This window comes from Dermacentor silvarum, chromosome 1 (genome assembly GCF_013339745.2).
Source record: "Dermacentor silvarum isolate Dsil-2018 chromosome 1, BIME_Dsil_1.4, whole genome shotgun sequence".
In the NCBI taxonomy this organism is placed as follows: domain Eukaryota; kingdom Metazoa; phylum Arthropoda; class Arachnida; order Ixodida; family Ixodidae; genus Dermacentor; species Dermacentor silvarum.
In genome coordinates this window covers 383,273,792-383,287,409 of record NC_051154.1, presented here as the reverse complement: position 1 = coordinate 383,287,409, position 13,618 = coordinate 383,273,792, and the positions used below count along the sequence as shown (strand labels likewise).

General features: G+C 44.1%; 1 protein-coding gene across 1 annotated transcript in view; it reads left to right on the top strand.

Annotated features, from left to right (window-relative positions):
* LOC119437504 (putative phospholipase B-like 2) overlaps window positions 1-13,618 on the top strand; it is a 97,038-nt gene that overhangs the window by 44,732 nt on the left and 38,688 nt on the right. Inside the window, exon 5 of the mRNA XM_037704513.2 lies at window positions 13,204-13,439. Within this exon, the coding sequence (XP_037560441.1) occupies window positions 13,204-13,439 (236 nt within the window). The remainder of the gene's footprint in view (window positions 1-13,203; window positions 13,440-13,618) is intronic.

Sequence of the window (13,618 nt, the reverse complement as noted above, 5' to 3'; positions counted from 1 at the left end):
AGGGCCTTGAACGTCCGGTGAGAACGTGGGGAGGAACGAGGAAGAGGCCCGTTGCTCTCCGGTGATCGGAATTCAATGCTCATGGGAAACTTGCTTTTGAGTCGCTCTTGGCGCGGAGGCAACCACTACCCGGTATTCCGTGGCCGAGATGCGAGAATCTTCTTGCGTGTGACACCTAGCCCGAGCGCAGGTAGTAGGTGAGAAGCAGAGGCGATAGTCGGATGACGAAGCTCGAATGACGACAATGCAGTGATCGCAACGGCATCACCAACACGAGCCTACACGAAGCGGCTCAAGTTGGCAGGCACCGCCAGCACGGCGGCGTAGGAGGCTACATTAATAAACAGACACACTCAAAGCGCTTAAAGCTCGCAAAGAATTCGCATTAAAAAAACATTTAATGGCACCTCTGGTGCCAAGACTTTTGCTCTCGACTGTACATCCATCGTTAGGTAAATCGTTAGGTAAATTGCGATATCTTGCTCAGGTCATCCGTATATCACTCTCAGCATAGTAACGTTTAATAAAGGAGCATATTCTCACAATTTTTGTGCACCTATAAATAAAAGTTACTTAGTAACCTTTATTCAAATAATTTTTATTAAGGGGCATGTACTCACAAACGTGTGCACCTATAAATTTATAATGAAGTTGTAACCTTTATTTAAGTAACGTTTAATCAAGGAAATTTTTTCACAATTTTGTACACCTCTAAATTAAAAAGTACATAATAACTTTTAGTCTTGGCACACGTAGCCGTTTTGAATTTCAACCTTTCGTATATCCAAAATCAAAAAAAGATGGCTGACTAATGGAGTAGCACACGAGGAATAAGGATTATAAACAGGGATAAGGTGCCTCGGAAAGGCTGGCCAACGTTTCGATAGGAGGACCTATCTTCGTCAAAGGCGGCCTCGTCATCCTCGGCGGGTTAGTTTTAAAGGGTTAGTGGAGTGACGTCACGTCGCTGTGGCTGTCTGTAACGGGAGAAACTGAAAAGAAAATGAGCGCCGGCGCTTGACTGGCTAGGCGCGGTTTCTAAGACGAGGGGACAAGAGCGGGAGAGCGAGAAAGTGGCAAAAAGAAATATTTATATAAAAAAACACCGTCAGAGGGGTTTGGGGCAGCGAGAGGCGAGTGAGGGTTCGAAGGAGTCGTGGTCGGCGTGCGTTTGGGGTCCGTGATGAGCCGGTCAGTGTGCAGGTCACAATACGAGTTGAAAGCATGACTTGAGTAGCGTAGCATCAAGGCATCGGGTAATTTTCTGGTTGACAGGGAGCAGCTTGGTCCGTCAAGGGACGTTAGCCTCACTAGTTCGCCCTAGGCGTCGTCGCGGCGGTATACAGAATTGGCGAGACCTTGTGTGGTCAAGGCGCCGAAAAAGGTATCCTGGCGTCTGGGATTTTGGACTGTCTCGGTGTGGATCTCGTGTGGAGAAAAAAAAACAAAAAAAGGAAAAAAAAAGAAAACGCGCGTTTGAGAAGAAAAAAAAAACAAAAAAAAACGGCGCAGGAGAGTGACAGTGTCGAACAAATATTTTTAAACCTGGGGGCGAGACAGGTGTACCTGGAAAAGCGCTCGTATGGTTGATCAATGCGTAAAAGCATGGAGGACGATAATCAATTGAGTGGTAGGGGAGATGCAGGGAAGAACTGGAAATGGAAGAATAGGTGAGGTTGAGGGGAGAAAAAAAAATCCCGGCACAGGTGAGTGACAGCGGAAGAAATATAATTTGAAACATGAACACTGAGGGGACAGGTGTACCTGGAAAAGCGTTCCTATAGTTTATCAATGAGTAAAAAGCATGGAGGAGGATAATAAATTGAGTGGTAGGGGAGATGCAGTGAAGAACTGGAAATGGAAGAATAGGTGAGGTTGAGCATCGAGATTAGCTGGAGGTTTAACTTGTTTGGCGCGTTTGTTATAATGGTATAACAATTTAAGGTTTATGTTACTGCTTTTAGCGATTCTAAGTTGCCACGTGATAAATTCATCCCCGTGGGGTGCAGGCATTTAAACTTGTGTATGAGGTATGATTCTGTATATTTTCTCTCGCGAGGTGAACGAAAATTTGTTTGTAGTATATAGAGTCTTGCTTCATCAAATATATGGCCGTGCTCATTGAAGTGGCTGGCTACTGCTTTAGGTAAATTGTGTTTTGTATCTGCGCGATGGCCGTTGAGTCTCGTGTTCATTTCTTGTCCAGTCTCACCTATGTATTGCTTGTTACAAGTGGCACATTCTAGACAGTAGACTACGTTGCTTGACGTGCAGGTGAAATTTGCAGTTACCTTGTGAATGTAATCTGACGCTGTACTTTTTACTGTAGTAGTAGATTGAATATGTTTGCATGTGGAACACCGTTTTTTTTTTGTTTTTTGTTCTTCTCAAACGCGCGTTTTCTTTTTTTTCCTTTTTTGTTTTTTTTTCTCCACACGAGATCCACACCGAGACAGTCCAAAATCCCAGACGCCAGGATATCTTTTTCGGCGCCTTGACCACACAAGGTCTCGCCAATTCTGTATACCGCCGCGACGACGCCTAGGGCGAGCTAGTGAGGCTAACGTCCCTTGACGGACCAAGCTGCTCCCTGTCAACCACAAAATTACCCGATGCCTTGATGCTACGCTACTCAAGTCATGCTTTCAACTCGTATTGTGACCTGCACACTGACCGGCTCTTCAGGGACCCCAAACGCACGCCGACCACGACTCCTCCGAACGCTCACTCGCCTCTCGCTCCCCCAACCCCCTCTGACGTTTTTTTTTTATATATAATTTTTTTTGCCACTTTCTCGCTCTCCCGCTCTTGTCCCCTCGTCTTAGAAACCGCGCCTAGCCAGTCAAGCGCCGGCGCTCATTTTCTTTTCAGTTTCTCCCTTTACAGACAGCCACAGCGACGTGACGTCACTCCACTAACCCTTTAAAACTAACCCGCCGAGGATGACGAGGCCGCCTTTGACGAAGATAGGTCCTCCTATCGAAACGTTGGCCAGCCTTTCTGAGGCACCTTATCCCTGTTTATAACCTTTCGTATAGGCATGCGATGTTGCAAGTTTTTACCCGCACGTCCTTATGCGCATGCCCATGAATTTAAGACTATTACTCTTCGGGCATCCGTCCTTCAAGCTTCACCGCAATACACCAGGGTAATTCACTGCGCAGCAATTTATAAAAATTATACTTCAGTAGATCGGCCGAATTTCAACAACTTTCAGTTACCAACCTCAAGTGGATACTCTCTTCTGAAAATATAGGCCTGCATTTAACGCACTTGGTCGCAACTTCTCCGCTGCGTTATAGCTGCTGTTAAAATGCTGCTGTAACTGAGCAGGTAAATTACGACCACGTGCCGTAAAAGCGTATGTTATCAGAAAAAGTATCTTTTCCACGTAGTAACGGAAAGTTGAACTTGGGCCGATTTTCTGTAATATTATTTTGTGATAGCGCTGCTGAGTGAGTTATGGTAGTGCCCTGCAGTGAAGTTTAATGGATGGCTGAAGGTGCAATGTACCAAATTCATGTGCATATGCGCGGAAGCACGCGTGGGTCTAGTCGTGGATGACTGTATGCCTATACGAAATATAAAAAAAAGGTTAACAAAATGGCGGGAGGGGTTATGCTCAAAATTCTTGGACATGACACATTGTTTAAATTTATTAAATATTCAGTTCTTAAGACAAAAGGACCTATGTTATTGCTGTGAAAGCTTTGTAGCAGGGAGAGACATCAGTATTTGCGTGATAGTGAATATAATTATTTATGGAATTATTTTACTCATTAGCTTTAATTTCTATAGGGGACATGTCATTGCACATTGAAGGCAGCCAGTACTGAAAGCATACCAATTTGCCATGATTGTGCCTGGCACCAGTTTCTAGATTGGAAGTCGGAATTTGCAATGAAGTGCATTGCTGTTTCAGTTATTGTTCCTGCACACCCTGCAGCAAAATTCTGTAAATATCTCAACAGGAACAGCAATGCGTTTTATGACATGTTTGTAGTATGTATTTTTGATACTATTCTGTGGCATAAAGCTTCCAGCCACCGAGTATGGAGTGATGATTGACCAGCTCTGCCGTTAACCACGTTTGGTTATTTGCATGCTAATCAGTCAAATATTGGTAATATTCGTATTAGCGATTATTGCAGAAATTTTGTTGCGATTTCTATAAAACTTGTTTAGCAGAAATCAACATTTCGTCTCAAATTCTTTATTTTTCATATTCAAAGACATTCTGGATCACAGTGTACCCTTTGCTGCCTTGCTATTTTACAGCGCAAGTCATTTACACAAGGCAGCTTGCAGAAATAAGTATAGAAGACACGATGCATGGCAAAAGTTGTACCTCTTGAAAATACTTGGTATTTAAGGACTAAATGTGCAAAACACAGGATTATTCATGAAATAATTAGTATGCTGCTTTTGAAGACCTGAATTCATTATATAAACGTTTGACCCGCAACAATTTTTTTTTTGCTGCAGACCAAGCTGAAGGCGAGTTTTCTGCAAACTCTATCATGCCGTCACCACATTATAGTGAGATTTTTAATACGTAATTATATTTTGCACAAGTGGAAAGCACAACATCTGAAAAGGTGGCACATTTCAGAATACATACGCATTTCTGCATGCCACATTTCTGTATCAAAAAGAAATTTATGGAGGTATGAGGCCGCAGCACCCACATTCTGGAAATGATGTGAGTAGCATCTGCGAGAAGAGAAGCTCACAGAAAACGTTTAGTGAAAATGTCATGATTACTTTATTTGCATATAAAAAAACAAGGTAACTCAATGTTTTGCCTCCACTAGCAAAACTACATTTTGCCTAGCTATATTTTTTCTTCACGGCCATGAAGCAATAATGAAAAAAAAAAACCTTTGGGTACAGCGCTGCCTGGCAGCACAAATTTCTACAGCAGCACCACGAATGGCACGAATAGACAGAAATGTTGAAGGTTCGTGTACAATATGCTTAAATACATATAACTTTAAATACATATAAACATAAGTTTAAACTATCATGAGGAAGGCTATATCATCCCTGTTGCGAACACAGTCAGGTCTGTTTGCTGTCAGTATGTCAATTGCTAATTCTCTGATCTCCTTGCTGGGTAGTGAAGAACGTACAAGGACAGAATAGTAATCTTACAGTGTCATAGTTACTTGTTAGTGTGGCCCTGCAATCAACAGCTATTAACGTGTAATGAAAGAGGCTTAAATAAACCACAAACGGATAAAAAACTATCACAGAACAAATAGTTAAACACGCATAATTTGAGAATGCTCTCCTGTCAAGAAAATTTCGGTAACAATAAAAATTCAAGAATAAAGAACTGAACGCAAATGAATTCTCAAGTCAATTCCTACTCCCCTACACTACAAATACATAAGACAACACCGTAATAGTGTGACGGTTGAACTGTAGAATGCAATATCAAGTGATTACAAACTGAATATAAGCACAAAACACCAGTTCCGTTCATGAGGTCTCATAGTGTGCGTCTGCATAAAAGTGCAACATGAATTTGAGCTTTAAGAATAACCGACACGATGACTGATTGAGATACAAAAACCAGTGTTTATGAAGCGAGCAAGTATTTCGCTTCAATAAAACTGAGTCATTGACCCGAGTAGTGTACGTCGCCGGCACACACCAACAGATAACTAATTCAGCGGGAAGCATTGCTAATCTGGGTCACATTTATTGCTGTCTTCAGTATTCGTTACAGCAGTGACAACACAACCGATTCTCACCACTCTCACGTAAGCGACCAACTTTTGCCACTGGCCATCAGCAATGCGTCTCGTCGCAGCGGCCATGCAGCACACCAAACATTTCTCTGCACGACGGCGTCATGGCTTCTTTTCAGTGGCTCGTGCACATTTAGGAGTCTTTTTGGTAACTGTACCAGGCTTCACGAGTGACAACGCGCTTGGCAAGCGCATGCCACCAAATCGGAGAGATTAAAAACGTGGTTAAGATCAGGAAACAAAGGGCGACACAACCGTTACAAAAAGACCGCACTGGCGATACTCTTCTCGGCATGCATCGCGAGAGCAGCGCAACGCAGAGGAGATATGACGGTGCTCATGTTTGGCTGTAGCTGAAGCGCGCTTCGGTACGCTATTAATCTAGTGCAACTAAAAATATAGTCAAAAACAATCATACAATCAACCTACAGTTAGGTCAAAGTGTCACATGACCATACATCAAGATGCTAATATTCTATCCTTTTAGAATGTTGCTGTTCGTTTGCATTTGTATGTTTTCTTTCTGCTCATTTAGCCAGCCGCCATTGTGGCTTCTAGCCGTGAACGCACGTTCATCAAACCCTTACTGGAGCGGCTGTCAGGTGAATGTAGTGGCGTCTTTCTCGCGTGTTATTGAGCGGGCAAAAGGGGTGCGTGTCTTGCGTTCTCTAATGAACCCGACATTTGCTGTAATTTAAGAACCACTCCCTCTTATACGTTAAAAATGCAAAAAAGAGAAACGCGCCGCCAATACATTCCGTTGCAGTGTACAGTATCTTTCTCGCCCTGCAAATTAGTTATTTGGCCTGCTCGACGCTTCTATTCTGTCGCTCGTCGAGCCTTTTTAGTACTCCAGTGTGCGTCCACCTGCGCGCTTCAGTGTGCGCCCGCTGTTAGTGGGTGTCGCGTTTCAGGAGAATATGAAACAAACACGCCTAAAGGGAGCACTGATACACAAGGAAATAAAAAAAAAATTTGAGCCATTACACTCTGGGAAGATGGTCTAACAGCGAAGCTGTGTTGAGAACGCGAGCAATTGCGGACGGCGTCGGCAGCAGCTCTGCCCGTTGCCTTATTGGTGCTGTTGCATATTTGCGGTTCTCTCAGTGTGTTTTTTTCGCATTAGGTTTCTCTTTGTGTCTTGGCGTGCTTTTTTTCGCGTGCAAGTTGCGCCGTCCCTTTTCTGCGCACCAGTAATGAGAGCAAACGACGAGCCCGTTCACGAGCCAACTCTCGCTGACGCTCGCGGTAGGCAGCCTCTTTCTCAGGAGTACTACTCGTGGTCTTCCCATAGTCGCGCCTTCGTTATCCGAAAGGGCGCGCCGCACAGAAACACCTCCTCTTACGCCCATCGCCTCACCTACTCCCCCAGCGCGCCTCTCCTCCTCTGCTGGTCACGTGACCTGCCCTCCCCCGGCGCGGCTCTGATCCTCTTCTGGTCACGTGACCTGCGTGACACCGCCGGACAGACAGACGGCGAAGGTTCAACTTATTATTAGTTACAAATATATATACGATCACCATAATACATCCGCTTTTAGTTTTTGGCAGGTATTTAAGTCCAAGTTTCATACCACAGCGATTTAAAATATCTGCAGTGGTAGCGGAGGGGCTTTCCACCACATTGAACCGTAGTGATAATTTAGGCCACAACGTTGTTCGCCCAATATGTTCCGATGTGTTTTTTATAATATTGTAGTTAGCAGATGCTGTCACCTTTAATTGGCGCCGGCTACTGCTTTTTACATTAAGTTATGAAAAAAAAAAACTAAATGTCGACTCCAAATCACAATAGTCCACTCGTATAAGTACACTAATGCCACACTAATACTGAAAGTCATCTCAGAAACACATCAACACAAAGTTCAGTCACAAAGGCGCATTAAAGTAGACACGAAATCCAGTTACATAAGTAGACTTATGCCACACTAAAACTGAAAGTCAACTCAGAAAAACAGCCCACAAAGTTCAGTCACATAGGTGCAGTAAAATAAACACAAAGTCCGGTCACGTAACTGCACTAAAATCACGGCATACACTCGTAAGATAGCACGGAGTAGACTCAAATGAAGGTACATGAACCTAGGTGTTGAATTGACCAAATTCAGATAAAGTTTTAAAAAATCCCATAGAGTGGGCTTATCACAGATAAACACTCTTTTCAATATTTTCCGAGAATATTGCTCGCTTCTAGAAGTCTTTTGAGGGCCATTAGCGCTCGTCTTTGCAATGAATATGTTGGCCAAGGGCCTAAGATCTTCCTGAGGCTGAAGGGCCTGCGCAACGCCAAATGTCTTGTAACCTTTAGATTGCATCTTCTAAAAGAGTTGTGATTCGTGGCTCAGTGGACCTAATGTATGGATTGCAGGTTGCTGATTATCGCATCGTATTGCGATCCTGATGTGGTGTTTCCAACCGGGACTAACCTGTACGATATGGTGTGCGGCCAGGCCACTAAGGCAGGTTGGACCAAATTGAGATTTTATTGGTACCAGTCGGGATGTTTGGTTTCGGAATGTAAAAAAAAGTTTCAATCTTGCACGAGCGCATGCTCAAGTCAGACAGCAGCAATTCATTCGTCAATAATCTATACTGCATACGTGCCATTATAATTTAAAAGGAAACCTAAGAAACAAGTAACTTTTTTGCCCTAAGCTCGTTGCTTCTGTGGTTTCCTTTCAGATTTTTTTGAAGCCATAGAGAGAGGTTGATTGAAGCTATAGAGAGAGGTTGAGAGAAGTCATGGAGAGAGGTTGATTGTACTATGCAGGTTTCTCAATCACCTGATTGATGACGTGGATCTGATTCATTGTAGAAAATATCTTCCTGAAGGCAGCCTGTTCTCTTGGTTGATTGAAGTAAAGTGTTGCCCTGATTCTATTGGAAATTATGCTCGTGAATAATTTTATACAGTGCCTTTTGAAAGGAAGCTAATCGGCCTATAATTGTTCAATTCATTACCGTCTCCCTCCTTTTGTATTAGTATAATGTTGGCATTCTTCCAGCTTTCTGGTACACTTGAAGTCGTGAGGCATTACGTATAGAGCGCCGCAAGATTCTCAAGAGCAAATTATCCTTTAGCTTTGATTGTATCGACTGTTATTCAATCTTCTCGTGCCACTTTTCCCCGGTACATGTCTTGCAAGACCCTTCGCCGCCAGTTGTAGAAGGAGCCTCTTAGCCTGTTCATCACTACTTCCTATGAAGGTTGCGTGGCGGCTCTGAGTAGCGCACAGGTCAGTACAGCATTCCTGTGCTGCCTGTACTATATCATCGATATCGTTGATGACCTTACCCTGCTTATCTTTCACTGCATATATCTTGTCCTGTCCTATGCTAGGTTGCCTTCTCACTGATTTCATGTTGCAACCATTTTTGCTGCTTCCTCAGTCTTACCCGCGGTGGTTGCTTAGTGGCTATTGTGTTGGGCTGCTAAGCAAAAGGTCGCGGGATCAAATCGCGGCCCCGGCGACCGCTTTTCGATGGGGGCGAAATGCGAAAACACCCGTGAACTTAAGTTTAGCTGCACGTTAAAGAACCTCAGGTGGTCCAAATTATTCCGGAGTCCCCCACTACGGCGTGCCTCATAATTAGATCGTGGTTTTGGCACGTAAAACCCCATCATTGTTTTTCCTCAATCTTTCGAGCGTTAGCATTTCGAATACCGCTTACTTTCTTCTTGTTTCTCAGCTTTGACAGTTCAGCGAACTCTATCTGATCTCTTAAGTTAGACACTTTCATGCTTTGTCTTTTCTTCATTAGGTCCTTTGGTAATTAGGAGACCTTACCTACTGGGGATCTATACTGAAGCGATCCACTTCGGCGATAGTATCGCCTTGGCCACGCCTCCGCCAATGGCGTGCGCTTATTGGCTGTTTTAGCAAAACCGGAATATAAATAGCGCCATCTAGTAGCTCCGGTCTACGTCAATTTTGCGTCGCGGTGCTGTTGGGTGCTTCCGAAATATATTGAGTAAACGAACACGTCTTTTCGCGGTCAGTTAGTGGCGCAGTGTAATACAGACAAGAGAGTTGGTAATTTATAGTATTTTTTGATGGCGGCTAGCACGTAGTTTTGCGTAGCGATATTTGTTGACTGTTGATCGGCTATTGCATTTTGTTGCCTTGTGTAAGTGACAATTTTCAATGACAGTGTCTTGGAACATCTGGCAGCGGCACCATGAACAACGCGTTCTTCGCGTGGTTGGTGGTGACCGGTCGCGGGTGAAGTGTAATAGAGGCAAGTCAGACGATTGCCGCTCTGGCGGTTCACGATGGTTGAACCACAGACGCAGCAACAGTGTGTCGCTTTATAATGCCATCAAAATGTGCTTCGCAACCGGGGGTGTTAAAAAAACACATTTCACACTTCCTTTTTCAACTTATTTTACCTAACGTGGCCGTAGCCAACCGTAGTCAGTGCGTTGAACCCGTAATGCGGCCATTAGACTCGAAAACAACACACCCTAACGGCTCTGTACTCGCACGGTGCGCTCTTTCGTTCGTTCTGAAGCGTTCGAGAGCGCGTGTTGGTAGGGCATGCTGACGTCACGCGTAAGCAGCAGGTTGATATATTAACGTGACTATCACCGAGGTGATAGTATCGCCGAAGTGGATCGTTTCAGAATACGTCCCGTGGTTGCTTTGGTGTCTTACATGCGACTTGAATTGCTGCTTCTGAAATCAGCCGAGGTACAGTTTCATTCATTACCTCTATGTTGTCTTTATCTTCCTGTTCTAAAGCTGCATATTTGTTTGCCAGTGCCAGCCTGAATTGGTCTGTTTTTACCCTTACTGCGTCTAGGATGGCTTGTTTATTATTGACTAATTTTACTTTTTCCCTCTTCAAATCGAGAGAAATCCTAGACCTCACTAACCTATGGTCATTGTACTTTAGTACTTTAACCAACGGTAACACTTCAACATCCTGCACTATGCTGGGATCGGCAGAGAATATGAAATCTATTTCATTACTTGTTTTTCCATTAGGGCTTTTCCAGGTCTACTTCCTGTTGTTGCGCCTCCTGAAGAAGGTATTCATTATTCGGAGCCTATTCTTTTCCGCGAATTATACCAACATCTCTCCTCTAGCGTTCCTAGAATCGATGCCGTAGTTGCCAATCGCTTGTTCCCCAGCCTCCCCCCCCCCCCCCCGCCTTTTGCATTGAAGTCACCCGTGACTACAGCATGCAGAGTGTGCACCTTCCTCATTGCTAATTCAACATCTTCATAAAACTATTCTATTTCTTCATCACCGTGATTGCAGGTTGGGGCGTAGGCTTGTACTACCTTCATTTTATACCTCATGTTCAGCTTTATTACGACTGCTACCCTCTAATTAATGCTGTACAATTCGTCAATGTTGCCTGCTATGTCCGTACGGATTACAAATCCTACCCCGAATTCTCTCTTATCTGGAAGACCTCTGTAGCAGAGGACGTGGCCATTAGTCAGCACTGTATAAGCCTCACCAATTCCGCAATGAGTTCTGCTGAGCTAGCCTCACTCGAGAGGGTTCACGTGTTAAACGTTGCCAGGTTGAGTATGCACTGGCAGCCTGTTCTATTTATAGTATATAAATTGTACACTTATAACTGCATATTTATTGTATCATATAAGCTGCAGCTGTTATGTCTTGTTTAAAGAGGTGCCAGGCCAGTTTAGTTCAGAGGGCTTTGGATCAGGTTCCCGAGCGCAGGAAGCAGCATGCGTGCGCTACGCTAGAAATATTTTTTTTATCCGTTCGTGTCATCCTTCGTGTCCCCCTCTGCAATAGCTGTGTGGCTATGGCGCTTAGCTGCTGAGCACGAGGACACGGGTTCGATTCCCAGTTGCGGTGGACGCGTTCAGATGGGGTCGAGTTGAAAAAATTGTCGTTTACGTAGATTTAGGCGCACGTTAAGATATTCTACGCGATGAAAATTAATCCGCAACCCCCCCCCCCCCTAGGGCATCCGCCTTAACCGACTTGCATTTGCGAGACGTTGAACCACATAATTCAATTTTTATTCTAGTTATGCATTTATAATTGTTAGTTGTGTCATGGAAATGTCGTTAAAGTCTACATCTATGTATAACCTTGCTAGCTATTTACGAGAGCCGTTTTCAAAATACTGCGAAATTGTCTCTGCAGATAACATCAATGTAATGATTCGCGTTCAACGCGGGAGGATACAGCTATGTAATCATGTCTATGTTTCGCCACGTGCACAGCAGGAACTGTCTCGTTTATTGCGACATTCCCATGTGTATATTAGAGGCGGCGAAAGTGAGCATGCATATATCACCGGCATGTGGCATCTGTTAGGTCAAATGCAATACAATAAAAAGCGCTTAGCACTCCGGCATACATTGTATTTGTTGCACCGTTTTACGTCATGTGGTATTTTTTATTTTTACTTATTTATTACATACTGCAGACCCTTGGGTCCAAGCAGGTGGGTAGTTTCAAAAAACAGTCATATATCAAACCAGTCGTGCCTTAATCCAACTGCAGTGGAATTTCAATTTGTTATGGGTGGTTTAAATGAGTAGTATATACAATGCTCAAACAATAGGGCACAGCTGCAGGGCTGGTAATATATATTACTTGAAAGTTTCCCGGCGGCATAAAACGTGTACGTTACATGCAGATGTGAAGTTTGTTTTGTTGGATGAAGTCCTACAGTGTTTTAGGGTGCGGACCATAGATTGAGAGATCGTAGTTAAGTGGTCCGTTTGCAGCCACAATTTTGACAGGTAGTTGTGCCTTCATGAGCGAAGTCCGGGTTATCTTTTAATTTGCTTGTTAGCAGCTGTGAAGTAGCATCTAAGTAGGTACCCAGGGCTAAGCGGCTATGACGCATATCCCAGACCGTGACTTCTGAGATTTCTCGCGCGCCGCGAGCTCCAACAAATGTCGGAGGCCATACCTTAGTGTCGCACTGGTTCTCAAACTTCTCGCTTCTGCGTCATTACGGGTGAATTGCGATGGCGCCTTTTGTTTCTCACTTTCGGTATTGGAAGTGTTTGTTTTTGCCGAGATCTTTATGACGCATCCATTTGTACATGAAACGTAGTATTTTACGCGTAGCTTCCTCTATATCGTCACTCTCTTAAACTAGGCTTTTTACCAGGTCTAAAATGGTCATGCTTGGCCTCTAATGGTTCTCATTACGAAGCCGAAAACACTAGCAATAACTTTCTTTTAAATTCTTTTTTCACGTGCGAAGCAGACCAACGGCACCGTTTGCAGCAACAATGCCACTCTGTGTGAGCACGAATTGTTGCAAGGACTTTCTTGCGCCCGCAATATGGCAAGCTCAGCCACGATGGAACTTCCCTTATCCAGTGCGAAATGATAGAAAATTCAAAAATGACCTAATCATTTTTACGGATGCGGGAGTGTGCGCGGTTATATCAATGAACCTGTACTCTGTTTTCTGCTCGCGTTAATCGTGGCCGACGAGGTTCCTAAACCTGGATGGCGAAGTGGATGACATAGAAGCCCGTCTGCGACCGGTGGCCACTTCGGACGTCCACGACGATGAGCCAATGGCCGGGCGACGCGCCGACTCGGCGCTGGTCAAGCTGCTGACTGGAAACAAGGACCTCCTGATGTCGCACGTGAGCGGCGGTCCGTACGCCGGAATGACCAAGATCCTAAAGAAGTACTGGCTTAACCTGCACACCACAGCTAAGTCTAGTGAGCTGATCCTTCTCCGTTCCACCTTCATTTCAAATCTTTTCCAACAGGTGCCATCAACATTTTTATGTCTTTAGCTTAGAAATAATTTTATTCAAGTTCGCTTTAGGTTAACATAGTCCCCTCAATTGTTTATTTACCTGTCTTCCCATTTTCTTCCATGCTACACTTTTTGGTAT